This window comes from Pteropus medius, unplaced genomic scaffold (genome assembly GCF_902729225.1).
Source record: "Pteropus medius unplaced genomic scaffold, Ma_sr-lr_union100, whole genome shotgun sequence".
Taxonomy (NCBI): Eukaryota; Metazoa; Chordata; class Mammalia; order Chiroptera; family Pteropodidae; genus Pteropus; species Pteropus medius.
This window is the reverse complement of record NW_024340849.1, coordinates 15,999,691-16,027,054: the sequence shown is the minus strand read 5'-3', so window position 1 is coordinate 16,027,054 and position 27,364 is coordinate 15,999,691. Positions and strand designations below refer to the sequence as shown.

The 27,364-nt window shown below is 35.8% G+C and overlaps 1 protein-coding gene across 1 annotated transcript in view; it reads left to right on the top strand.

The window, feature by feature from the left end:
* The window catches only part of DCC (DCC netrin 1 receptor), a 983,855-nt gene that overhangs the window by 858,787 nt on the left and 97,704 nt on the right, over positions 1–27,364 (top strand). Inside the window, exons 16-19 of the mRNA XM_039841340.1 lie at positions 6,191–6,286; positions 11,838–12,010; positions 16,704–16,842; positions 22,583–22,690. Coding sequence (XP_039697274.1) covers positions 6,191–6,286; positions 11,838–12,010; positions 16,704–16,842; positions 22,583–22,690 — 516 coding nt within the window. The remainder of the gene's footprint in view (positions 1–6,190; positions 6,287–11,837; positions 12,011–16,703; positions 16,843–22,582; positions 22,691–27,364) is intronic.

Below are 27,364 nucleotides of genomic sequence, written 5' to 3'. Positions count from 1 at the left end.
AGTATTGCATAAGAAAGGTTAGCCAAACAATGATGAAAATCTGATCGATAATTTGAAATCTGTGGAATCACTTAGAATATCCATAATTAAAAATAATTCTCATGGAAATCCACCAAAAACAAAGTTATTTCAGTATGCTTCATTCACAGTGAATTCAAATGGGAAAATACTACTGTAATTTATTTTTCAGAGGCAATTGATAAATTTTCAAGCCTAAATATCTACAACATTTCAGCAAATCCAAAAAATAAATTTACTGCCATAATTGTTAAGTGTATTCCTGAACAATGAAGTCTGACCATAATTAATGATTAATTCATTTGGAATTCATTGTGATAATATTAAATGTGTTTAACTCATTTGATGCTTCTATAGAGGGAACAATTCTAGGCAATTCTTTTGTGATTTACTGGTTTTAAAGTGTAATAGCTCTGAGCATGTGCAGGAAAATAGCTCCACATTGCCCTCTAGTGGTGCACTGGTAAGTAACACTCCTTATGCATGGGGAGAAAACTCTCATTCTCCTTTGCTCCCCAATTCACTCTCATAACATCTTTCCCCTCAGTATGCACTCTAACAAGATGCCTCAGTCACAATATAAAAGGAAATCAAAGCGACATACTCCTGTGTCCACCTTTAACTGATAACTGACTGATATTTTTATTGCCCTTGTTCAGGCTAATTCAGTATTGGATCAAGCTTTATTGGGTCACGAAAAGATCCTATTGCTTTCTCAGTAGATCCAAATGCAGTTTGACGGAAGCACTAGACTGAGGCCAGAGAGAGCCCAAAAGATGTTAATGGGTAGGTAGAGTATGAAGAGCATAACAAAAAGCTCCTTGAAAAAACTAGACAAAAGGGGTTATGGAGTCATTTCCAGGTCTTCTATTTCCTAGGTAGTTCTGTGTTACTTTAGAAAAAGTGAACTCACTTAAACTTCAAACTACTAACTGACAACAGGAAAATACTGGACTAAAAGGTCTCCAAGACATCTAGCTCTAGGCGGTATTCTTATACCAGTTACAACTCTGTCGCAAATCTGATTACCTTTCCTAAGGCTAAGTCGTTACCATTTTTCATTTAAATTTAAGGTTGGTCTATCCTAAGGTGTTCACAGCATAATTGGAACTTACAGAATTTAGTGATCAGTGTAATTCATTAACCCAATAGCTAATAAATGGTAAAACTCCAGAGTCTTTGCTAGCATACCCCATACCATGGCTTGACATCAGGCAGAAGCTGCCGCTCCTCAGATGACTAGAGACTTGATGGGTATCAATATTAGCAAAAGTCAGTATCGAAATGATGATTACCTCACATTTACTGTTATGTGTGTGGGAAGGGGGGGATTAAGAAATGATGAGTGTGACTCAAGAGACAGATAGCAGATAGATGAGGTGCACATGTTGTAACTGAGACAAAAATTCAAACCAGTAATATGGGAATCCATTAAGGTACTTCTTTTTCTTTTAAATGAGAAATAATATGCACTCCAAAAGACTTGACAGCCAATACTGCAGAAATGCTACAGAGGTTTTTACAGAGTATATTGTCAAAGGAGATATAAACTGGACATTTTGGAAGAGGGGACCTAGCAGAGAAGGATGAATTCAGTGTCTCATGGACCATACTGACCACCTGTGATTTTCAGCTGTTAACTCTGAGCAGGAAGTTCAGAGCTCCTGATGAAGTCGGACATTCATTCTGAATTCCAAACTCAATAAGAGAGGTCAATATAAATCAATCACACTCAATTGCCTTGCAGTAATGACACCCTGCTTTATTATTTTATATTTACCCTCCTTACCACATAGTATAGTTTCTGATTTGTTGCTGTTGATGTTATGGTTGACATCTTGTGATAAGGAAGTCCAGACTTTATTACCTGTTTTCTCCATGAATATGTGTATATTTGCATGTAGTGATATATGTAGAAATCTGAGATTATAGACTAGTAGTCATGGGCGCGGATTCACTCCAGAAATATGTTTTATTTTGCTAGCACCAGTTTATTTTGTTTGTTTCAATTATTTGCCACCATTTGAAAATTTGGTGAGTTCACATAAAAATTTGGATTTCTAGAAAATCTGACAGCACTGGAACTGCCTTCCTTCTGTATGCTAATAACATCTTGGAATAGAAAGGAAACTCTGTTCTTTAGATGAATCACTGTCTAGCATCCTTTCTGTTCTATCGTTTCATACACTGTGGCCAAATATCTCCATCTGTCTCTCTCCCTCCTTCTCTCTGTCTCTCAGATTTAAAAACAAAAACAAAAAAGTTAAACCCTAACTCCTAAGCATGTGAGTTTAGAATTCCTGATCTCTCTCACTCCCCTGATAAACAAACACACAGATAAATGCAAATATATAGTATATGTATAGTAGATGAAACCAAATGTAATCTGACCTACAAAGAGACCGTTTTATGTGGTTTTAGCATAATGCAAATGTCTTACGTTGTAGTCATATAGATAAATCATATGCTTGAAATCAGACTTATTCTCTACTCCAATAACTATAAAGGATATTTTTTCTAGTAGAAAAGTATTTTGTTGACCTCCCTGGCTGTATTTTCAACATTTCTCATCTTTATTCCTGAGGCATTCATTTTTCTACCTTTAAATCCCATTCATGGCCTCAAAGTCCTGGTTCCAAGTCCATATCTGCCAAGGGATCTTTCTTTGATGACCTAACCCTCTTGATCCTTTTTTCAGGTCACTAAACTCATAGAGCATGCATAAGGAGTATCACACACTTTACTGCTTAATTTTATGTTGTCTATTATTGTTTTCTCTGCCCAGGATTATTATTGTAACCTGACGACAGAGGTCCATCTTTGACAAATATTCTTGGATCTCCAAGAGCTTTTAACACTTCTTGACTGATTACATTCTATTAATAAACATAGTTGACAACAAAAATAAATAAATATTTCCTCTTAGAAGGGAAACAGCTCACCAAATAGAAACCTTTCGACTCCATTAATGTAATTTATTTTATTCTCCTCGCTATACTGTAACTATTGTGTCATTATAGTTTGAAATGTCCATATCTTTAACCCTAATATTTAGGGCACATAAAAATTTAATGAAGGAAAATCCATCTAATTAATTTTCAAAGAACACTATCAGAGATAAATTCACTCATTTTAAAAGCTTTTCGATTGTAAAATAAAACTCAGAGAAAATCACATGCAACAAATGTATATAGCTCAATGAATTATTATAAGTTTGAATTGAACAATTGCGGGGGGCTCTATTTCCTGCAAACTGGCATTTGGATCTGGAGGTTTTATTGGACTAAGTAGGTCTGATATTTTTGGCAAGACTCTGGAGGGTAGTATGTTCTTTGATTAGGAGTTACATAATGTCTAGATATCTCTATTTTATCTTAGTGATTATGAATGCTTAATACCTAGATCTGTTTGTTCTTTGGGGCTGCATAATAGCAATATTTGAAGTCTATCTTTGGTTTTATTTGTTAGTTAGAATAATATCACTGGGAGATGCTTCCCCTCATATGTGATTGGTTACACATCAGAGTATATTTAAGAAAGCATGATAAATACTTGATTTTTTACCCAGTTTCAAAGATAATTTGATTCTCTGTCAACCTCAGAAGTGACCAACTCTTATTATTCTTTGAAATATCTTTATGAATCCATGCATTTATATATATTTGTTGAGTTTCAATTCACTGCAATTTGTATCTTTATTGAAGCTCAGATTGTCCTCATCTTTGGTCTATGGGAGCCCCTTCAAGTTGATTCCTGAATCCATTTGACATGACCCTATTTATCTTTGTTGTTTTCTTTCTATTTGGTATGTCAAGATGATCCGGGTTTAATTAATATGAGCCTGAATCATCTCAGACTAGAATCAACCTGTTCTCCCAACAAGCCCTTGTTTCTTGCACTGTGAAATATTTTCTTCAAAATCTCAATCTGGATGCTAGGGATGCTCATTGTTATTGAGTCAATGTTTCTGTACTTTTTCAGTGGACAGAACTAGAAGAAATAAAATACCTTTTGAGTTTAAACTGGTATTTCTAATTAAATTTTAGAAATACAATACTTAACTTCTTCTATTTTAAATCTGCATGTTCTTTTGTCCACACCAACAATCTGATTCTTTGGGAAACAGGATGATAGAATTAGAATTTGTTACTCATTTGCTTATCCCATATTACATTAGTCTCATAATAATAATAATGACAGTATCTCCATCAATAATAATTATTGAAACATTTTTGCATATGCTATCCCTATTCTCCCTTAGTTTTGTCTTATGACTGTAGTATATCTACAATATCAGAATATGTAGACTTATAAAATAAAATCTCTTCCTTTAAACCTTCACTTAGTCTTAGTTCATTAGATTTATTTTTCAGCAGTTAGCTAAAATACCTCCCTTGGTCATTTCAGATGTCTAAATCTCATTTTCTAGTAGTTCTCAGGATCAGGGGAATAATATCCCTGATTACTTGCAAGTTGGTAACAGTTTGGGTGTGCTCATTATATTTAAAATTAACTTTTGTTGACTGTAGAATCCTTGAATCACATTTTCTTACCTTGAATATCTCAAATAAATTATTCTAATTTCTTCGGCATAAAATGCTGCTGTCAAAAAGTCTGATAATTATATAATTTCCCCCCTTATAAGTCATGTATTCTGTCTGTCCTGATGCCTAAAAGTTGTTTTTTTTTTCTTTTTAAGTAAGCAGAAATTTCTTGAATTACATTTTTAGTGTTTGTTCTGTTCATTTTCGTTCGTTTTCTTCCTCAAGGACAACTATTACTGATATGTTAGATCTTTGATCTCTATTATTTGTCATTTTTTCCTGAATTGTTTTTCCTTCTTTCTAGATTTCTGTTTTGTTTTTGTTTTCTCTTTGTTGTGTTTATTTGTTCATCTAAATACCCTTTTTTAAAATTATTTTTTCTCTTACATATAATTCTTTCTTGAATTATACTACTTTATTTCTGAGTTGTTTCTAATTCTGATTTGTTAGTCTTGCATATCTGGCATTTTATTTTCCTATGTTGGTTAGCTCATTTCAAAATAGTAAATTATAGGTTTTATCTATTTTTCTTGTGTATTTTTGATCCTGTGTTTGTGTGTGTGTGTGTGTGTGTATGTCTACTTGTCTATAGGAGTGAGATACTCCTCATTTTATTTTGTAAGGAATTTAACCTCAACAGATTTTTGTTTCTTTCTTTTATGATTTGTTTCTCTGCAGTCCGAGAAATTCAGACAGGTTTTCTTTATACACAAAGCTCTATCTCTTGTTGTTTTCATTGGACCAGGGCTGATGTCTTAGCAAACTAGAGCCTGTGGGTCAAATCTGGCCCAGATTCTGTTTTCATTTGAGCCCCATTGAACTAAGAATGGCTTTTATATTTTTAAAGTATTATAAACAAACAAAACAAATGCCAGAAAACAAACAAACAAATAAAATCTTACATATGTGACAGAGGCAAAATGGTCTACAAAGCTAAAATATCTCCTCTCTGGGCCTTTTATAGAAAAGCTGACTGACTCCAATACACACTGAAAACTACGGCATTTCTTTCTAAGTTTTGGTGACTGTTCCTCTCTCTGCTTTTATCTGGACTTTCTCTTGCCTTCATTCCTGTTGCTTCCGCCCTGCTCAGGTTTTAAGTGTGTTCCCAGGAGTCTGTCCACAGTGTGAACCTTGGCCTGGAAAGGAGTCTTTGCAGGTTAATTCTGAGTATTATATTTACCGTCTTCAAACTAATCTGCCACACTTTCTAGCATTACTTGGTAATTCTTTTAGAATGATCATGTTTTCGGATTTGATTCTTGCCTCTGATTTCTCTCACACAGTTGCTGAGAACACACAGATCTTTCCTGTGGTTTTGGTTGTTGCATTTTAGGGTTTGAGGGTATAGCTCAGCACCGAGTTTTGTTGCAAATGATCAAATGCTTTCAATTTTCTATCTAGTCGTTTGATCTCTTTTTGTGTGAAGATTTAAGAAGTTAAAGAAATATTCAAGAAAGCATATTGCCACAGCTGCCACCTTCTTCCCTGAATCAAACTCACTCATTTTTAAACCACAATTTACTTAATAGGTCATATTAGATTTGATTTCAGGAAAATGTTTACCCTGAGTATTTCAATACACTAAATAAATCAACATGTTCATATTCTTTTTGTTTTTTTTCCAGAGTCAAGTTCCCATTATGTAATCTCCCTAAAAGCTTTCAATAATGCAGGAGAAGGAGTGCCTCTTTATGAAAGTGCCACCACCAGATCCATGACAGGTAAGCTAAAATAGTCCTCATGTGACATGTAGTCAGTGTTTGAGTTATGATGGGGCGGAGGCGGGGGAAACTAAAGCAAAATAAAACAAAATACAAAGAAAAAAGTCTACGTAATCATGTTCTGAGCCCTGTGTGTGTGCATACATACACAAAATTTATTTTTTCCTTTAGTTTTCAAAATGAAGTGAGAGAAATTCAGTCTATATATTAGTACATAGACTTAAAGAAAGAGATCTCTCATTCTCTCTCTTCTCTATCTTCATATTTTGGTGACCTGATATCACTCTTCATTCTCCTGAGCAGCTTGTCTCAAATTTTGGCAAGAAGGTCTCTGTACAAATGCCCAAAAGGACACTTCTCTGCAGAGGGTCCTTCAGGCTAGAATGACAACGATGGGCAGCCCTGCCAGGCTGGCTTGGACAGGGCCAAGTTATGCAGGTAGCTTCTTCCTGAGCTGGGCCTACAGGTCACCTGATAGTGTCCTGAGCCTGTGGACATTAATGGGTATGTCTGCTTCAAGGCCTTCTTACCTCTAGAAATTCCTGTGTGATCAAGACTGTAAAGGCAACACACAGAGAAAATGGGCTCAAGAAACTGGAAAGGAGATGGGTAAGAAAGTGAGATCCAAGCCATTTATGGAGACTATTTGTGAGCAAGGCTGGGCTGACTCAGAAAAAGAGTCAATGGAAAGTCACATGACCACCGCCAATAGTCTTATGCCGGAAATCTGAAAGATTTCCATCTCTTTAATAAATACTTTGATTCTAACCCCTTTCAAAACCTACAACCCTCAGACCTCAGATAACATATCAGCTATTTTTACCTAATAAGAATAAAGGATCTAAGAGCAGGATTTGATAGTGAACACCAGAGAACATGGAAAATTACTGAGCGCCTGGGTATAAAGTTCTGACAAGTAAGTAGGAACATAAATGAACATAAAATAAATAGTGGAATCCTGTGAGTTCTGCTAAGTTTATGTGAACTTTGTCCAGTTTGTTTTCCAAATGCATAAGCTCCATTCATAGACTATTTTGAGAATACAGTTATTATGTGAATTTACAGTTATATGATTGTTTTGAGAGCGTAACCTCACTTTATTAATTCCAGATTTTCTTGTAGAGCAGAGTTGTTATTCCAGAGTCTACTTGACTCTTCGGCTATTTGTTTTAAGGTCTACAATCTATCTAAAGTGGTATGCAAAATTAGGGGTACATGTCAATATATTCCTTTATCTGTGGATACAGTATAAATACATATGTACCTTTCATTGTGTTCTCAGGGAGGTTCATAACTCTTCAAGAAAGGTAAATAAGTATTTTTGAATTATATAAGCCTAAAGATATATACTAACAAACAGCATTACTTGAAATTCGAGGGATACATTCTGGAACTGAGACTCCAAAAAACTCAGCAAGCCATGAAAAAAAAAACTATTCTAAAGTCCAGAAACAGCAGGATGAGTATTACCATTTCTTGAAGTAGAATTACTACTTTTTAAATGTTACTATTAAACATATTATCTCTAAATACAGATAGATGAGGTAAATAGAGATCAAGAGTGGAAAATAGAAGATATCGTGATGGGTGGGTGTCAGGGATTTTCACTTCTCCTTATTCTCTCGTTCTGCCCGCAGCAAAGTTCTTGGAGAGATAGCAAGCCGCTCTGGCTGTAACCCGCACTTCCCATAACCTTCATTTAGTGAGTCTTCTCTCCCTGACTCTGGGAAAGCAGCTGCTCATTAGTGGGTGACTTTGAGTTTGTGATTGGGTCACACAGAATTATACTATGACCAGTCTTTTAAAACTCTTATATTCTCACCAAAACTAAACCCCAGAAAGAAGGGTCACTTAGGTGATCCCCCCACCACCACCAAAAAACAAAAACAAACAAACAAAAAAAACAGTCAACTTTTGAGCAGCAAGTAGTAGTAGCAGAGATAGTAGAGTTCAGATAAATTAAAGAGGAGTTTCTCAGAAAGAACCATTTGTGGTGTTATTAACTCCTTTTCCTTTAGCATTTGTTGTCATTCTTTAAGTCTCAGAATATGGCATTCTCGAGTGGTGTCTAAAACACCAGTGTTCCATAAGACATTTTTTTTTTTTCTGATATGACTCTAAATCTAATGGAGCTGAGGAATGAAATGATACCAAAAGTTGGAAATTAGGTAAGGGATTTTCTTATTGAAGATAAGTCCATAAAGAGTTGAAGAGGAACAAAAAAAAACAAAAAACAAAAAACAAAAACAAAAAAACCCCAACCATTTCCAGAAGAAAAAGCCTGCTCTTTTCCTGGTTGTGGAAGACTTACTTTTTTGTGTTTCCACAATAGAGAATTGTGGAAACAATGTAGAGAATTGTGGAAACAATGTCACAGAGAGTAAAGGACAAGTAAATGGAATCAAAGGTTAAGGTTCCAGGAGAAACTCTATCCATAAATGTGTCATGTGCCATATAGTGCCACATAGAAGGCTTATGCAGAGTATTCCCATGAGCAGTCTTGGAAGAGGCCAGTATACAGTAAATAAAAAATTAGAGGCAGTAAATACATCAGGCCAGAATGAGCCTCGGGCTCTGCGTCTCCCACACGCATGTGCTCGTAGACGTCGGTACACGCTGGATCCCCATCTCATCCTGAACATACAGGGTTAGAGCTGAGGCAAGTTTCACCAAGTCGCATGGGTGGATGGAGTTTCATTTTAGCCGTAAAGCCTTTTATTTCTTACTGTTGCAAGAACAAGACATTTTGAGCCTGGAGAAGGAAAGAAGGCAGGAGAATAATGAGGTGTGTTGTTTGTATTTGTTTTATCTATGTGTAAATGATGTACGATCCAGATGTAAAATTGTATTATTTTTTAAAAGTTCTTTTTGAACATAAATATATTGACCAGAAATTCATGGCCTCTTACCAAAACATCTATTAGGAAGTGAATAGGTTTCTTTTTTTAGCAAAATGTTTAAGAGTATATTTTGTTTATTTTTATTTTTTATTTTATTTTGTTTGTTTGTTTGTTTTTGAGTATAATCACTGGAAATCAATGATATATAAGGCACCCAGGAGTATGAAAAAAAACTGAAAATAAGTTTTTTAACAACAAAAGAATGTTATTTAATAACTTAAATGGTTTCTCTCCTGAGGAAAAAAGATAACTAGCAATATATGTAGCATACATGTATTTAGAGCAGTGCTTGCTATCCACTAGAATATTCTGCTGTGTTGGAAGTGCTCTATATCTATACTGTCCAATATGCTAGGCACTACGCTCATATGGACCATTAAGCCCTTGAAACTGGCTATGCAACAGAAGAAATAAATTTTAAATTTTATTTAATTTTAATTAATTTAAACTTAAATTGTTTGTGTAACTAGCGGCTATTGTATTGGACAAAGGAGCTCCAAAAGAGGTGGCAATAGAATGACAAGCCATGCCTGTAAAAAAAGTCCCTAAAAGAGTCAAGAAAAATTTGGCCAAGGGTAGAAATTTTTGAATTATATAAGTCAATAGATAAATGCCAACAAACAGCCTTCCTTGAAAGTTAAGGAATGCATTCTAGAACTGAGGTTCCAGGAAACACCCAACAAGTCATGAACATATTCTGTCCTAAAATCTAGAAACAGCAGGATTCAGTGTTATCATTTCTTAAAGTAGAATCACTACTTTTCAAAACTTTATATATGGTACCTGTGAAAGGCTACAAAGTCATTATAGGTTTACCGACAAAACTAGATTAAGCAAAGAAGCAACAAATAGAGTAGCTCTTGAATGTAGGTTGATCAAAAAGTAGTTGGTAATTCGGAGGAGGCTCCCATATGTATAACATTCTTCTCGGAAAGTTGGCTAAGAGTAGAAACAGGTAAGCCAGGCCGTACCCACTGTAGTTTGGCAAACGCCTTCCACTGATGCACCAACCTGATAACTGATTGGAATCCTTCTGGAAGCTGCAGTGCCTTCAGCTCCCCCTTCATCATTTCATAAATCCATTTGGCTTTAAAGGAGCCCTTAATAAAAAGACACATCAAAGGAAATATGGAAAGCCTGGGCTCTGTCATTAAATTTTAAACACACATTTTTCTTTCTCTCTTTCTCTTTTTTTCTTTCCTTTTGTTGTTTTTGTTTTCGGGTTTTATATTTTGCTCCAAAGACCATAGCCCAGTAAACTGCTAAATAATTCATTGGAAAACAGAGTGATGAGTAGGGGATAGGCATTTGAAATGCAGTGGACAAAGCGAAGTAATCATCAAAACCAGCCAGCAGCCGATGTGCTTGGAACCAGGCTGTTTAAAAATAAAAATTCTGTATATACATTCTGTATATAAATTCTCTTTCAGATACTCTGCATTTTAGTAGGTCTCGTCTCCTGAGAGTTCATCTCGTTTTTTGTTAGTGAGACTACACATTACATGATTTAAAGATAAAATATTAAAAATTTAAATGTCTTAGGTAAAAAATAAAAAGCTCAAAATTGGTCTCTTTCTATGGCCACAAAATAAGCTCTTCTGATTCTGATATCCCTAGCATAAAAACAAGTACAGGATTTTTCTAGAGAATTTTATGAAATCATATACATCTTTATGCAGATTCTGATGATGTTATGGACAAAAGTATGTATGTACCTCAGCACGAATCTCATCAGTTCATTGTGTGTCCCTACCAAATAACATAAAGTCTTTCCATGAAACTTGAAATTTTAGAACAAGAAATATAAATGATAGAAATGCCTTAAAAGACTAAAAATGTAGTTGTCTCTGTGAAAATGTGGATAAGATGGGCACTTCTACACTTTGTCTAAGGACTTCGAGAAACTCTGCTTCACCAAGTGCTACCTGAAACTTAGTTATTAGACGTATCAGTGGACCACGTGGGCCGTGGACTTGGTCAGTCTGGCTTTGCGCAGTCACAGCCTCTGACAGATTACTGAAGAACTCAGGGCCTTTTGCTCTTATTTTTTGTTTGTTTCTTACCTGAATATTATTTATGCAGATGTAAGCTAAGAAATAATGAAAGCATTAGAGAAGCCAAATTGAGTTGCAGTAGGAGAAAAACAAACCCCCAAAACAGATATTAGATAGGCATTTATTTCCTTTGCAAGAGGAAGTAGACCAGACACTCTTTTTTATCTTGTTATTTTTTTCTGTATAGTTATAAATCTAATACTTTCTCTACTAGATCTTTTAAGAAGCAATGTGCAACATTCCAAAAAGAAATGGCCTTTTTAAATATATAACTAGAAGTGACAGCCAAATTGATAAAAACACTCCAAGGAAATGAGTAAATTATAGAAAATAGTTATTATTGTAATATAGCAATACTGTTTCTAATGAGTTTTCCGATTGAATTAATTGTATTTTTTTCTGTTCTTCTCATGTTCCCTTCCATCATTATTGCCATGCATTTAACTCATTTCGATGTGTTACCACTGATATTTATTTTTTAACTCTTTTATTTACGTATTTATTTGTTTGTTTCATTTGGCGGGTTTTTAAACCCAGATCCCACTGACCCAGTTGATTATTATCCTTTGCTTGATGATTTCCCCACCTCGGTCCCAGATGTCTCCACCCCCATGCTCCCACCAGTAGGTGTACAGGCTGTGGCTCTTACCCACGATGCTGTGAGGGTCAGCTGGGCAGACAACTCTGTCCCTAAGAACCAAAAAACATCTGAAGTGCGACTTTACACTGTCCGGTGGAGGACCAGCTTTTCTGCGAATGCAAAATACAAGGTGAAGTTCTAACTGATAGTATAAAATTTTAAATGAACTATCATTTGTTTAATTCATTGTTTTAAATGCTTCCTGAACTGTCATGAATCATTTTGCTGTAGTGACACTAAATGGAAAAACAAAGCATTTTAATAACTCAGTATCTAAAATTAGCATGGGACACAATTCTAAGGCAAGGTAAAGGAAAAAAAACAAAAAACAAAAAACAAAAAACACCAAGAGCCGTAAAATGGTATTTGAATTCCACCAGATGCTGGGTTTGTACAAATAATTTGATAAATAATTCTATCCAAGGGAACTCCATTTTCCTTTGAATATAGCAGAGCTCTGTGTTCATTTTCTGGTTAGATTTTGATATCTTTCTTTTCATTGGAAATCTAGATTGCCAGAGGACTCATCTTACAGAGAATATGACTGGGAATACACAACTTGAAGATTTTTATAACATCCTTAGAAAGCACTCTAAGCCATTAGCATCTACTTCCGTTTTGCCTTGAAACACCCTCGTGTGGTAAAGAAAATCCACGACGCACTCTTTCTCTTAACTAATGTGACTTAGACAAGCCCTTTGTTCCTGTTCTATCACTCAGTCATCTCACAGGCCCCCTAAGAACTCCTTAGAGATACATATTTGAGGCAGTGTCCTTACTAATTTCAAATCTCTATCAACCAGCCACGGCAACTCCAACAAACAGTTACATACTGGGATGATTTTGTTAACTCCTAAGCCTGCCACAGTGTTAGTATATACAAACAATACACAAATATAGACAAAAATGAGAAGATCAACGAGTGATTATCAAGCAGCTACTATGCACCTAGAACTGTGCTAGATCAGAGAGGTAGTTAAACATGGTTTAGTTGTCACTTAACGTGTTAATTATAATTTTGAAATAAGTAATACACTCATCTCCATAGATTTACTTCAAAGAATTCTTAAGTTATTCAAGTGAGATAATATATAAAACACAGTTAAAATATAAAGCTTCACAAGATGATAATTTGGGATGAAGGTAACTTCAAACTCAAGAGAATAAATGGTACCCTAAAAGCAAGTAAACAGTAACTCAACCGTAGCAATGCAGCTTCTTCAGACTCCCCTTAGATCTCTTTACCACTCTACTCTGGTGGCTCTCAAGGAGAATTTGTATCTTCTGATACTTTATCCAATGTTCTTCTCACAAAACTGTCACCTTGTTTAATCCAGCCTCAAGTCAGTGGTGATCAGGGGCATGAAAATATCCCTTGGCAATTTCTGATTATAAAGACCCTGGAGAGGAAGCAAAGCCCACCAGTAGTTTTGTAAGTCAGCCTTTTTTCTTCATGTAGCCAAGCCAGATCTGCTTCTAGTCTTTTTTAAGTGGCATAAAATTCACATTTCATCATAAATCAGTTTTCAGTTGAGACCATTTAAAAAACAGTTTTCTTTGATGTTGCCACCCTGCTCCCTTGGGTATTTGGGAGACTCTCCAGGCAAGTCCAAATAGTATCATTGATGTGAGATATTGTTGTCAGTATCCTAGCCATCTCCTTATTAGATACAAGGTTTAAGATTTAGAATTAGATTTAAGACTCAGTAGAGCTATAAAGATAACAATATCAGATAAACAACCAATGAAGCATATGAGACCATTAAAGAATGTCTCGCTTTATATACAGATACAATTTTAAATTTACTTTAAAAAGACTACTTTGAAAAATGTTATGCTCATAATTGCTGTACTTTATAGATATATTCATTCCACAGAAAGGCCATGGGTACTTTGCCAGTATGTGAAATGTTCTGAAGGACAATGGTTGTTCTCTGCAGAATAGTTTGAGTTCCACAATTTCTTCAGAAAAAATATTTCAATTGAATAGTTAATACAGCAGACACAGAATTACTGAGTCTCACAAAGAATACCTGTAAAATGAGACCCGACTCAAAAGCTATCTTCTGTAAGGACAAGCTGACTTCTCTCATTGATCGTAGTTTGGGAACAGAAAAAAATATTTTAACTGTTTTTTTCTCCATCTTCTTCCCTGACCTAAAGCTTTCACCCACTGGCATTCCATCCCCCTTCTCATATACGCACAGTCTACATCCACACCCTCAGAAAAAGAAGGGTTGGGGAAAGAGTTGGGTAAGTTGAATAGCAAGGATAAATGTAGAACATACCTGGTCCACTAGAAAGACATACAATAAATTTAAATTTTACAAATAGTGGTAATAGAATGCTTTGGTTTTGCATTTTGAACTTTTCAAACCACTGTCATATCTGTTATTTCATCTCACTCCTTCTCTACAGATTGATAAGGCAGGCAGGGCACTTACAAGATAGAGGGGGTAGAAATACATACATAGAGTCAAATGACCTGGGCTCAAGAGTTGACTTTGCTGTGTTCTGTCATGTCACTTGCTCAACCTCATTTTTCTCATCTATATGATTGGGATATTCACAGCTGCTATAAAACGAATAAGTAAGATTGTTCATAGTTACGTATGTATTTAGATGTGTTTATTAAGAGATAGGTGGGCTGTATAATTTGACAAAAATTTCCCATTAAACTAGAGCTGGAACTCAGATGACCTGATGGCATTATCCAAGGCTCTCCTCGCAGGAGTACTTTTCTACTTCCTTTAGTCTCAAAGCAAACCATAATCCAGACATGCATATTTTGATTGTCCAAGACTCCATATTGGTTTCTCTTTACAAATAGAGAAATTTTCTGTAATTTATTTTCTTCTAAAGTGATTAATCACATAATGTTTTATATGAACTTCCATTCAAGATACATTCATTGACTATTGACTAGTGCTTACCAATTACAGCACAGGTATTACAGAAGATAAAAAAATCGTCATGCAAGACTGAGTCTCTGCCCTCAAGATGCTGACAGCTCAATACAGAATATAACACATATCTAAAATTATATATCACATTAGGTGATGCATGAAATAGTGTAGCTAACATTTATTTAATACTTAATCTAGGCCAGATGCTACATTTTGTTTATTTCACACTTTAATGCTATGGTTATCTCTGTTTTATGGATGAAGAAACTGAGGCTTAGAAACCTAGTACCTGGGTATCCTATGCTCACAAAAATAACTAGCCATAATTTTTCACTCCTCAGCCTGCCACGGTGGGCTAGTGATTTATGATGAGCAGTCACTTTCCATGAGGTTCCTGAGAAAACTTAGTGAATTCATAGAATTTGTGAAAGGCAAGTGTGTCATCCTAGGTACAAACAAGGACAGTATTGCTTAGTGGCCTCCCAGATGCCAGTGGTATCTATGCTCAAAGAAACATTTCTCATGGTCCCATCTCTCTCCTTATTTCTATTCTCTGAGACTTAGAGGCATTCGTAATGAGAGCAAAGGAGGGCAAGATTGGAAGCTATACATCAGCATGTGCGATACTAGCTACCCATTTTCTGTTTTATTTGATGGGATCCCATCTTCCCGAGTCTACAAAGTATATTTACATTTATTTAAGGCACACATTTTTACAGCTATTTTTAAGAAGAGCTTCTGAAAGATGTTTATGAGGTCATCACTTTAATAAGATGGATGGGCACATCATCGAAATGTTATTAGTACAGTTAAATATTTATTTGGTTTTGTAATGAGACATAAGGTTTTCATAGCTATAACCTAAGGAGGATTGATAGTAAAGTGAAAAAAATATACCACACTAGAGAAGTCAGGGAAGAAATGGGTATTGTCATACATAGGTGGATTAAAGGAGCTGTCCTCGATTATCTACAAATAGATATGTAATAAATATAATAAATATAAAAGTAAAAGTAAATTTTAAATTTTTTAACTTTAGAAGATCAATATCTAAATGCCAAGTATAAATTGATATTTATAAGAGGCATAAATAGTCTTAAATTTGCCTGATCACATGGAAAATAAGGATTAACCTAGGAGATTAATCTGTTTTTTCTTCATTACCATTTTGATCTTTTGAGTAAGTAATAAAATTAGATAATTTACTTTCTACTAAAATATATTTAACTTGTTTAAACAGAAAATGGATTCAGAAAACAGATAATATTAACACTAATGTAATGTTTTACTGTTTATCCAATTTGTTGTTCCTTTTCTGATCAATGTTCCAGTGACCATACTTAAAACTGTTTAATGTGACATATGCACAAAGGAAGAAAACCACATGACGCAGCGTTGCTTTTGTTCATTTTCTTTATGAAGTCAAATAGATCCTTGAATCACTAAAGGTTTGCACTTTAAAGCCTTTTTTTCAGAAATCATAAGCAGAACTCTAAAAATGAATTACCAGTGGAAAATAATCATGATGATCTATGTAAAATGTATAGCATTAAAACCTTGAAAATCTCTTTTCATTATAAATAAGTTGAAGCTAAAGTCAGTACAGATAACCTTAAAGATGGAATTGATGGAAGAATATAGAATTGGTCTTCTCACTGTGGTTATTGCCTCACTTGGCAAAATGTATCCGCTAGTTGCCCCTTTGAACAACATAACACCTGATTTTGACCATCCTGTTTTGGATGTACATTCATCCATTGTAAACTAGTTGACAGGGAGGAAGTAAAGTCTGTGCTGTGTCCTAGTCCTCTAGACTCCATTTTTATTGTCTTATTTGATAGGGTTTTTTTTACATGTTTTGATTTACCAAGTTGATAGAGTTCATTTTTTTTCTTTGCTTATTTCCCACTTGTATAGTCAGAAGACACAACATCCCTGAGTTACACAGCAACAGGCCTCAAACCAAACACAATGTATGAGTTCTCGGTCATGGTCACAAAAAGCAGACGGTCAAGCACGTGGAGCATGACTGCACACGCCACCACGTATGAAGCAGGTATGTGAAGAAAGGTTTCAAAAGTTCTGCTTTTGATATTTGGTAGTGGTGCTTCCCAGGGTCTGTGAAAGTTGGAATACAGTGCATTTTAATATCTAAATTACACCTTTTCTAAAATATTTTATGCTTTATAGTTCATTACACTTTTAGAAATCTTTTTTTTTTTTTAATACATTTAAGTAAGGACAGAAATCTATGCATTGAACTCTGTCCAAAGCATTTGTGTCTTTGATGAATGGTCATGTCTGGTATTTACTTTTTGGAAAGAAATTAGATACAAAATAATACATTGCATTATAACTGTAGTCCTAAATAATCTCAGCTGGATATGGGAAGAAGTTTCCAGGCAGTCATGTTCACTCTTTGGAAATAAGAAAACACAATGGAAAACCTTCATGCCATTTGAAATACTTCAAATCTAGGGTAAATTCAATTCACTATAAATTTTACCAGTCACATTCGCTATGGATCATAAATGTTGCATTTATAACCTTAACAGATATGCAGTATACTTGGTATTTATAGTTCACAGAGATTCAATGTCTGAAGAATACAAGGTTTAACATGCATTTTGATTGGTTTCATGTATTATATTATATTTGGGAATAAACTACACCACATTTCCAAATTTTAAAAACTTGTGACAATAAAATTCTTCTCTGGGTAAGTTGAATTTTTCTTTCTACTCGAATTTGTGGCATTACAATTCTAATGTTCATTTCAGGCTAAATCAGAGAGTTCGCTCTGAATATTCTTACATTTCTAATGTTCATTTCAGGCTAAATCAGAGAGTTCGCTCTGAATATTCTTACATTTTTGTGGCTACTTTTTTCCTATAAAAAGTTTTCTAGAGTATCTGATTTAATTTCAACATCCCGTTCTTCTATTTTACATGTTTACCTATATTAACTCTTTCCCCTAGAATTCTACCCTAGATGCCAGTGTTCACGCCTTCTTAGGCAAACTGAATGGGTTATGCTCTATGAGGTGAATAAAGGCCTGCTCTTCCATTTTATTTAAAATCAGATGAAAAAAGTTAAATGTAAATCAGTAATACATGTGGTCTTCCCCGAGTGAAAGAAGAGTATCAATTGCCTCTTAAAGCAAACAAATTCATTCACTTTTCCCTTTCATAAACTTAAAATGTACACCAACATCCGAGTTAATAAATGTACCCTACTGATTTCTCATCAACTGCCTAACCTTGTAGGGACGCCAGTGGTGAAACCCATTGCTGACCAAGATATTAACTTTTAGAAATGTGGTTAGTAGGAAGAGTGACTGTCAAAACAGATAATGATCTGGACAAAGGTGTAAATAGTATGTGGATGAGATCTCTGGGTGATGATGAGAAGCAGGAAGTAATTCACAAGTGTCTGCAGGTTTTATAACTGTGAGAAGGAAATGAAGTGAATGAAATGACTTTAGGGTTTGCTTCTAATTCTGCAGTAACTTAAAGACTGGGGGAGGTGGGGGGCTGCATTGTTATGCACCTGTGCTGAAATCGCTCATGATAAAGACGAGGGCAGCAGGCAAATTGTTGAAATAAAACATTCTGTCCAAGTGATAACATCCTTAAGTAAAATAAAAACAACTGGAAGGACACCTGAAATAACGAGATCTTGGAAAAGGGACAGGAACCAGCAGTACTCCCAGGCTTTAGAGATGAGGAATTATTGGATTGTCCCCTCAGGGTGCTGCTGTCACAATGGTTTGACTGTCTGTGTTTTTCTTCCCTGTATTAACTTTCACTTCCCCGGACGAGAGAATCACACAGCTGAAGAGACAGTGGGTCTATGGCAATGAAGCTCACATGACACAGAGGAGAGCTTGTTCCTGAAGGAAAAAGCCAAATCCTTCTCTAAATGAAACAGGAAGGAATGGGATATTGGGCAGTCCACATAACAAATGCTCAATGCAATTTCTGTGGCTGAAATTCTAAATCTTAACTGTTCCCTTCCATTCATGCGCTTAAAGAAATTCAAGCACAGAAGAAATTGAGAACCAACAAACCAGAGGGTAGTGCTTGTCCAGTCAACTGACATATTATGAGTTTCCAGTAATGTTCATTGGTAATGTCAGGTCTTGAGATAGGAACTTGGTATAAAAAGTAAAGAGAATACAGCCTATATGTGTGAGAGAATTAGAATCGAATACAGAAGAAAAAGATTTTTTAAAAAACCAGAAGTAACGAGAAATATAATCGCAAAATTTTAGGCAAGTTGGAATCAGAACAAATATATTTAAGTATAAATTCTGTCTGGAGAAATAGGAGAGATTTCACAAAAGAAGTAATAATTGAGCCTGGATGGATCACTAGGCACCCAATTCAAGGCTTTCCAAAAGAACAACATGTACAAAAATACACAAGCGAGTATCGAAAATATGTCTTCAAGGGACAGTTATGAATGGTTTGGAGTAACTGGAGCACAGTATTCCTGGGACAAGGGGCAGCGTGGCTGTAAAAGAAAGCATAAAGCCTCCAGGGCCTGGTATTTATTATCGTTCTTTATTTATATTTCATGCGAAGAGGATGGATAGTCAGTGATGACTTTCTAAAAGAGCATTGCAGGCAGAACCCAGGAGGCTGCAGAGGCACAGACCAGAGACATTCTGTGTGATTTAGTAGGGATCTCTAGAATTGTTAAGGCCACATTCTCTTCCAGATATTAGGGAATAGCCTGCAGTTCATATGAGAATGCTAAAAATTTAGCTATTGATTTCAATACCAGAATCTCTATTTAATCAGCATTCACAAGGCTTGAAGAAAAACTGGCAGGACACCTGAAATAGATTGTCAGATTTTTTTTTTTTAAATAACCAACTCTTTAATGTATTATTTGGCTAGCTAAAGTTGAAGAGTCATTTATCTCTTTTGAATACCGTAACAGATTCAGTGAAGCAATCTAGTCATCGTTTGACTGTTTTCTAAAAAAGCATCAATTTGAATCTTAGCACATTTAAGTAAAAGCGGACTATTCTGACTAGTTAAAAGAAAAAAAAAGATCTTTTAATTTCTTCCGTAATCAGAAGATTCCTTATTATTCTTAGTATAATACTCTAAGTCAGTTTGTGACTATATATTACTTTCTATCTGTGGCTTAGAGAATATCTTGAATGATGAACTCTTTATGAGACTAAGCCTTCTTTAAGATAACACTGCCTCTCTGGTATTTTGTTATAACATATCTTTTCTTGCATGAATGTCCTTGTTCTGATTATATATATATATGTATATACATGTATATACATATATATATATATATATACTCTCTTTATTCAAGGATCAGCTGCACAAAACCTATCCTGTCTTCTTCTCCTCTTCCTTTCCTTCTCCACTTCTCCATTTTTCTCCTTCCTTCTCCTCCAACTCCCTTTTTTTTAATTTAAGTATATTAAGAACCTTGTCAGGATATTACAAATAGGTGCAGCTTTAATTAACCTGGAATCATAGAGGTTTTGAGAATCAGGACACTGGAAATAAAATAGTGTGAAGGATGTGAATGTTTGATGTCTCCTCTATTTGGAATTCTATTTAGGAAGAGAGAAACTGGAAATAGAGTGTTGATAATGCACAGACTGTGTACTGTATGACATGGTCCCCATCTCCTGGGCCGTGGACTGGTACTGGTCCACGGCCTGTTAGGAACCAGGCCACATAGCAAGAGGTGAGCAACAGGTGAGCTAACAAAGCTTCGGCTGTATTTGCAGTCACTTCCCAGCGCTAGCATCACCGCCTCAGCTCCACCTCAGATCATCAGGCATTAGATTCTCATAGGAGCACCAGTCCCTAATGCCAAAAAGGTTGGGGACCGCTGCTATATGACCAACAGAAGAGCCAAAGAGAATGGTAAGAGTGAAGAGGAGTTCAGAGTTAGGACCACGGTGTCCTTAACTTGTTCTATACAAGCATCTCTGTGCAGACATCAGGAAATTCCTCTAGAACCTAACCACAGAACTTAGTTATGTTCTGGCATTGCCTTTGCCAAGCTAAGGGTAACTTAAAAGTCTATTGATGAAAGACTTTGCACATTATAAGCTGCCTAGAATGAAAACTAGCTGCATTTCAGAGCATAAGGAATAAGAAAGCAGGTCAAATGAAGCCTAGAAGATACTGGACTGGCATGGCCAGATTGTGTCATCTTTGAAGTCTGTTAAAAAAAAAAACAAAACTGAGTAAAATTCAAAGTTCTTATTGGCATGATTTTAATGATGCATGAATCAGGTGGCAGCCTGTCTAGCAAATAAAAAGGCATCTTGAGGCGCTGTACAAAAATAGAAGGCTTTTATGGGCAGAAGGGGGTAGAAAAAGGAAATTTCTAGCCAAGAATGGATTATTTCAGGCAGATTCATCTTTTTTTGGAGAAGAGCAGGGATCTGTCAGGCAGATGACCTCTCAAGTGCTGACCAGGTAATTCTAGATTGACTGGTTAAAGACCACATTCCTGGGAGAGGCTGAACAGCAATTAAGTGTTTGCTGATGTGGGTCTTATCACGGTAACTCTCTTTTGGGCCTGTGGTTTCTTTTTTAACAAGTATATTTAAATTTTTGTTGAGCAGAACATAAGGGAGGAAAAATAATTTTTCCTTTACCCTTCGAAGTTTTTAGCTGAGGCAGCCCTCCATAACAAAAGATAGATTAACAAGAGGAAAACAAACAGAAGTTCGCTAACATGTATACCTCCAGTAGACATGGGAGATGCCTAGGAAAACTGAGTGATTCCCCCAAATGGTCCAAGCCACCACTTTAGAGACTATCTCCTCTTAAGATAAAAGGAAAATATTGGGGGATGGGGAGCCAGTTATGGGTGGCGTCAGGCAAATCACAGTAAAGAATGTTTGTTATGCAGATTTAAGTCTCTCCTCCACTGGTAACAGTTTCTAGAGATGTTGCCATCCTCCTCCTATTCCAGGCATGAAGACACGCTGCTAACGGGAGATTTCCCATATAAACGTAATTTCTCTTACAGAGAGTAACGTCTCAGCTTTCAGAGTTTTACCTGTGTCTGCTGCTTCTTACAAATATTCAGCCTAAAATAATTCTTATACCAAAGAGGCATATTTTGGGGTGACAAATTCTGCTCCCCTTCAGCAGCAGATGGGAAAAGTAGCTGGAAGAAAGGCAGGGTTTTATCTCATCTAATTTCATGCCAGGTTGCTGCTAAGACCTTCATAAATCCCTTGCCGCCTCTATTTTCAAATATTTGTTTGCCTTCTTGTTTGAAGATACGTAGTATGTTGCCTAAGAAGATGATTTGACCTGTGTTTAAATTTATTTTGGCGGGGCTTACTTTTAAGGACATGTAGAATTAGGTGACATTTTCATTTGTGGAAATCCTGCAGTCATTACAGAATTCTGTCTCTTGGAGACATGTAGCCATCGATCTCGTGACGTACGTGTACCTTTCTTTGTTCTTACAATGGTTCTTACATTTTTTAATATGACACTCATTCGACAATACCAGTTATATTTTTCTCCCCTATATTCACACATATTCTCTTCTCCTCTCTATAATCACTCCTCTCAAAGTAGTTTCACTTCCACGAGAAAACATTAACTTCTGTATTTTTGCGTGTTTGCTTATTTAATTCAAGTACTTGAAATAAATTGCAAATGGCAAAATAAGCATGATATACTGCATGATAGATTCTGAGTGTCAACACCATGATTAGAAGTCCCATAAATATCTGTTTTCTTTCACATCCAATGACAAGGCCTTGTCTCTGTTTCATCTGGCAGCCCCGACCTCTGCTCCCAAGGATTTGACAGTCATTACTCGAGAAGGGAAGCCTCGCGCTGTCATTGTGAGCTGGCAGCCTCCCTTGGAAGCCAATGGGAAAATTACTGGTAAGCACCTCAGCTTTCTTTCAGTATTGCTCTGCATGGCCTGAGATCGCTTAACCTCCCATGTGCTGCTCATGCCTTTTGTGCATCAGTTTTCTGTCCTAGACTTTCAGTTGACTTCCCGATCCCTTCTGATTGGCTCTTCTTGGCTGCACTGACCCTGTGGAATTCTTCTACAGATGTATACAGATACACACACATTTCATTTGTGTTGCTTTCTGAAAGATGCGTATTTCAAATATACAGACCTTTTATTCATTCTGTGGTGCTTTAGGACACCCTTTCAATGGATTGCCTCTGAGCATAAATGACTAAAAAGAAGCCAGTTGTTTGGCAATTATAAAACACAAAAGACACCTAATGACCATGTATTTCCGTATGACACAAACAAAGAAGGTTTGTCTGGGGGTTTTTAGTTTATCACTTCGCTTTTAGCGTCTTACTTAAATCCTAAGGTTCATAAAACACTTAATATTGACTGACAGAAATTGAACTTAATGAATATTTCACAGTGACAGATTTTATTTTGCCAAATATTGCTGATAACATCAATGCCTAATTAAAGGATCCATTCGAAGCCTGTAATGTTAATTTAGTATGAAAAATATAATGGAGTTCTATCAGAGATTTTGCATTTAAATGATCACTTTAGTCTTTTAATAGATGTCTCCATAGCATATAATTATTATGAAAAATATTGTATAACTAAAAATGTGCACACTGTAGTCTAATTAACTTGAACCATTGGGTTAGGCATATGTAAGAGTCACTCCTTTTTTTTCTTTTTTACATACAAGAGGTGGATAGTGCTTTTCTAAATTAACAAAGTAATTCAGTCATTCTGTGATACAGAGATAAGCATGGAAATTATAGTTCAGATCAAATTCTTACTTTATGTGTTAGTAACACTAAGAATGTGTTACTTTCTGAATTTTACAAAATGAAAAGATAATGTGAAATTTTCAAATGTGATTTAAATTTAAATTGAAAACTTGTTTTCTCTAGGAAATTGCTCTTAGTGCAATAGCTAACAGAATTTTCATTTGAGCTGACAAATATGGAAAAAGAAGGACATAAAATCTTCCTCAAATCTTATGTGCTCAGCTATCACTCTACCAGGCTTTTTAAAATAGAAGCTGGCTCATTCTAATTTTCTTCTTATTTTCCCCTCAGTGTTCTGATCTATTTTTATTGGTTCCATTTCAGTACTTTTGTAGATTTTGATTGGTTTCCATGATGACTATTTTGTTATATTATAAACAGTTATATATAGCATAGGGTAAATCAACAGATACTAAGTTTAAGGAGAAAGAAACAATATATTTTCTAAAAACAAGTTCTGATGGAAAAAATATATGTATTTTTGGTAAAGGATAAAATAAGTCATATACTACCCAATTCTCCACTCTTATTTAAATAATTCTCATCGGATAGTCAATATAAACAATAGAATGTGTTTACGACTTTGAAAGGAAGCTTTATTTTGCTTTTTGAGAGAAAAAATGGAAATCTGCTCTATGTTAAGAAATGCAAATTAATCTAAGCAAAAATTTCAGTGTGCCAAAATCACAGTGCAAGTGTAAGAAACCTCATCCATGTATTTTATTTAGAGTTATATGTTCAATATTCCCACTACTGAAAATGTAATCTCTAACACTGGTATGATAAAAGTATGAGAGGGAATACCTTCTTCCTTGAAAAGCCTATTTTGTTTATGAAGACCAAGTTGTGATTATGAAGTTGAGATATTTTAACTCAATTCAACAGACAGCAAACACTAAGAATCCTTAAGACAACTTCTGTTCCATACATACTTTGATTCTTTCAATCAAATTACTTTTGTAAGTTGATAAAAATATTCAAAATAGCAAACCATTAGACAGAAGACCCAGATTTGCTGCACTCAGTTTCTCATGAAAGTGCTGAGGAAAGCGTGAGCTCTTTTCCAGTGTGTCCGGGCACATGTGTGTTTACGTGGAGCGATATGCTCCCTTTCTACCTTTATCACCGTGTTTTGTTTTGTTTTCCTAAGTCCTTGCACATACACATCAGTAGAGCAGGGTGGTTAAGAATTAAGAACCTAAGCTTCTGAGGAAGATGCCTGGGCCAGTTATTTAACCTCCCCGAGTCTCACTTTCTCATCTATAAAATAAAGATAGTCATAGACCCTCTTTTGTAGAATCATTATAATAAAGTACTGAGAAAAGTCCCTGATGCCCAGTAAGTACTTAAACAAATTAGCTATCATTATTTCAATCTGAAATCCATGCTAGGAAGAGGCTGTGCTAATGTGCTTTGCATAGAACCTAGTCATCAATTTGTAAATATATATACTTCAAAAAGATTAAACAAAAAAGAGAAGGAGGAGGCCCAGATAATTCCATTGCCTAAATTCCTTGATCATAAAATGACAGCCTAAGTATTTGGACTGACATTTTCAGAAGAAAATAGTTCAAAACAAATTAAGCATTTACCATATGCTGAGCATTCTGCTAAGCGCTTTACTGTTATGAGTGTTTATATATTCCCATTATTCCATTTTGCAATGAAGAGACAAGGACCTTCTCTGGGATAAATGATTTTTCCAAAGTCAAATAACCAAGAAGTAGCAGAGCTAAGTGTTCGATGAGAAGGCTGTGTATGGCCCCCAGATGCCCAAAGGGCTGAGAGACCAAAGAACGAGGCAGACGAGTCCAGCTTGTGGACGAATGAAAACAGGGAACTCATGTACTGAAGTTGGGTCCTGAGCAGCAGCGGGAAGGTCCGGTCTCCACATCTTTCATCCCCTAGAGTCGAGACCACCCTCTTTTATCCCTACTTAGAGATGGACCTACAAGCTAGGAAAGGGATACATGGGTGGTCAGGGAAACCAAGAAGCCAGATATTGGGAGGCCCTGGCACCAGGGTGAGCTGAGAGATAGATAACATCAAGGGCATCTTTGCCCCAGAGGAAGATGTAATGGAAATTTCAAGATTAGCTAGAAGCCTCTGTACACATTCCAGAGTCCACGGGGGCGAGGGGGAAGGGTGGCGTTAAAGGTTTGGGTTCATTCACTCAGAAGTTAAGTGGGGGATCAGCTGTGGAGTCAGCTCTGTCTCAGATTCATACTCTTAACTATTACACTATATTTTGCTCCAACTTATTAGTATCCTACTGGTCCAAATCAGTGATTCTTGATTTATGATTTAATTTATCTGAAGAAGGATTGAACTTGGTATGTTCCAAGTAATTTTAATACAGTCGTGAAACGATCTAAATAAATGCAACACCCAACATTATTTAAGATCAGAGGTCAACACGGAGGGAAGAGTTAGGCCTTCAGAGATTGTTTCCTTATCATTACTATCTAATGGTGAAGTTCATATTCATTTTTCCTCTGGTGTTTGATAGTCTTGTCCAATTCCTCTTCCTTGAAATTCTCTTCTCTCTTTACTTTTGTAAAATCACTTAACCACTTTTCTCCCCACTTCTAGGCTATAGCTCAGTCTTGTTAGCAGACATTTCTTCCACCTGTTCCTTAAGTGTTGCTTCCCAGGATCTTTTTATTCTCTTTGTTATTTTCTCTGGGAAAAAAAAAAGTGTCTCTGTGGTAGCAAAGGCTTCAGTGAACACAAATTTATGTCTCTGAAATCTGTATCTCCATCCAAGGAGTTCTGAGTAGCCATCCAAACACTACTTCCTTGAATTGTGTATTTCACCCATAACTTGTCATATATTTGTTCTCATTCTATCCCTTGTCTGTCTTTTCATCGTCTGTCTGTCTGTCTCTCTCTCTCTCTCTCTCTCTCTCGCCCCCCCCCACCCCACGCTTCCCCGGTTCCCTTCCTCCCTTCCCCACTCTCATCTCTCACCCACCATAACCAGCTAAATAACACACTGTTATATTCAGTAATCAGTTAGAAGACCATTTAGAAAGGTGGACTCAGCTTGGCCCTCACACTGAAATCATATGTGTCTAGATATTCTTACTCCCATCAGTTGCATAAGTTGGAAACATCATCTTGACTTCTTCCTCTTCACCTCCTTTTCATATAATCATAAGAGAAAATCAAATGCTTACAGTACAAGGCTGAAAATTCCATGAGAACAGGTTTCACATTTCGTTCAGTGCTTTCTCCCCAGTAACAATATTCTTAGCATGTAGTAGGTAATTAGTATTTACTGAGTAGAATAATCATTGAATTGCTGTTGAATCTATTGTTTGACTTGAAACCAAAGTTCCAGATCTTCCAAATATGACACTTCCTTTAGACTTATTAATATTAAGAAAGAATAGCTGTAACATTTACCAGGTAGTTACTACGTAGAAGATAATTTAATAGAAATATATTAAATTCTTAAAATGCCTTATCTCACAGCAACTTATTTTCAGATGAGAAAATTGAGACATACTTAGATTAAGCAAGTTGTTCAAGGTTGCAAAGCTAGTAAATGATAGAGTTATTACTTGATGTCAGGTCTTCCTGAATCCATAGTCTGTTATTTTTGACCACAAATAAAGAATAAATGGGTTCTTTCTTCCTTATATATCTATTTATATGCATGATTATCAGAATCAATGTTTTTAAAGCGGAAACATTTTCACTAGGCTGAGCTCCTTGTTGGTAGGAGTCATCCTGGCCTTCCCTGTACTCGTCAGTCTACCTGATCCATGAAAGGGAATCAGTAATGAGTGG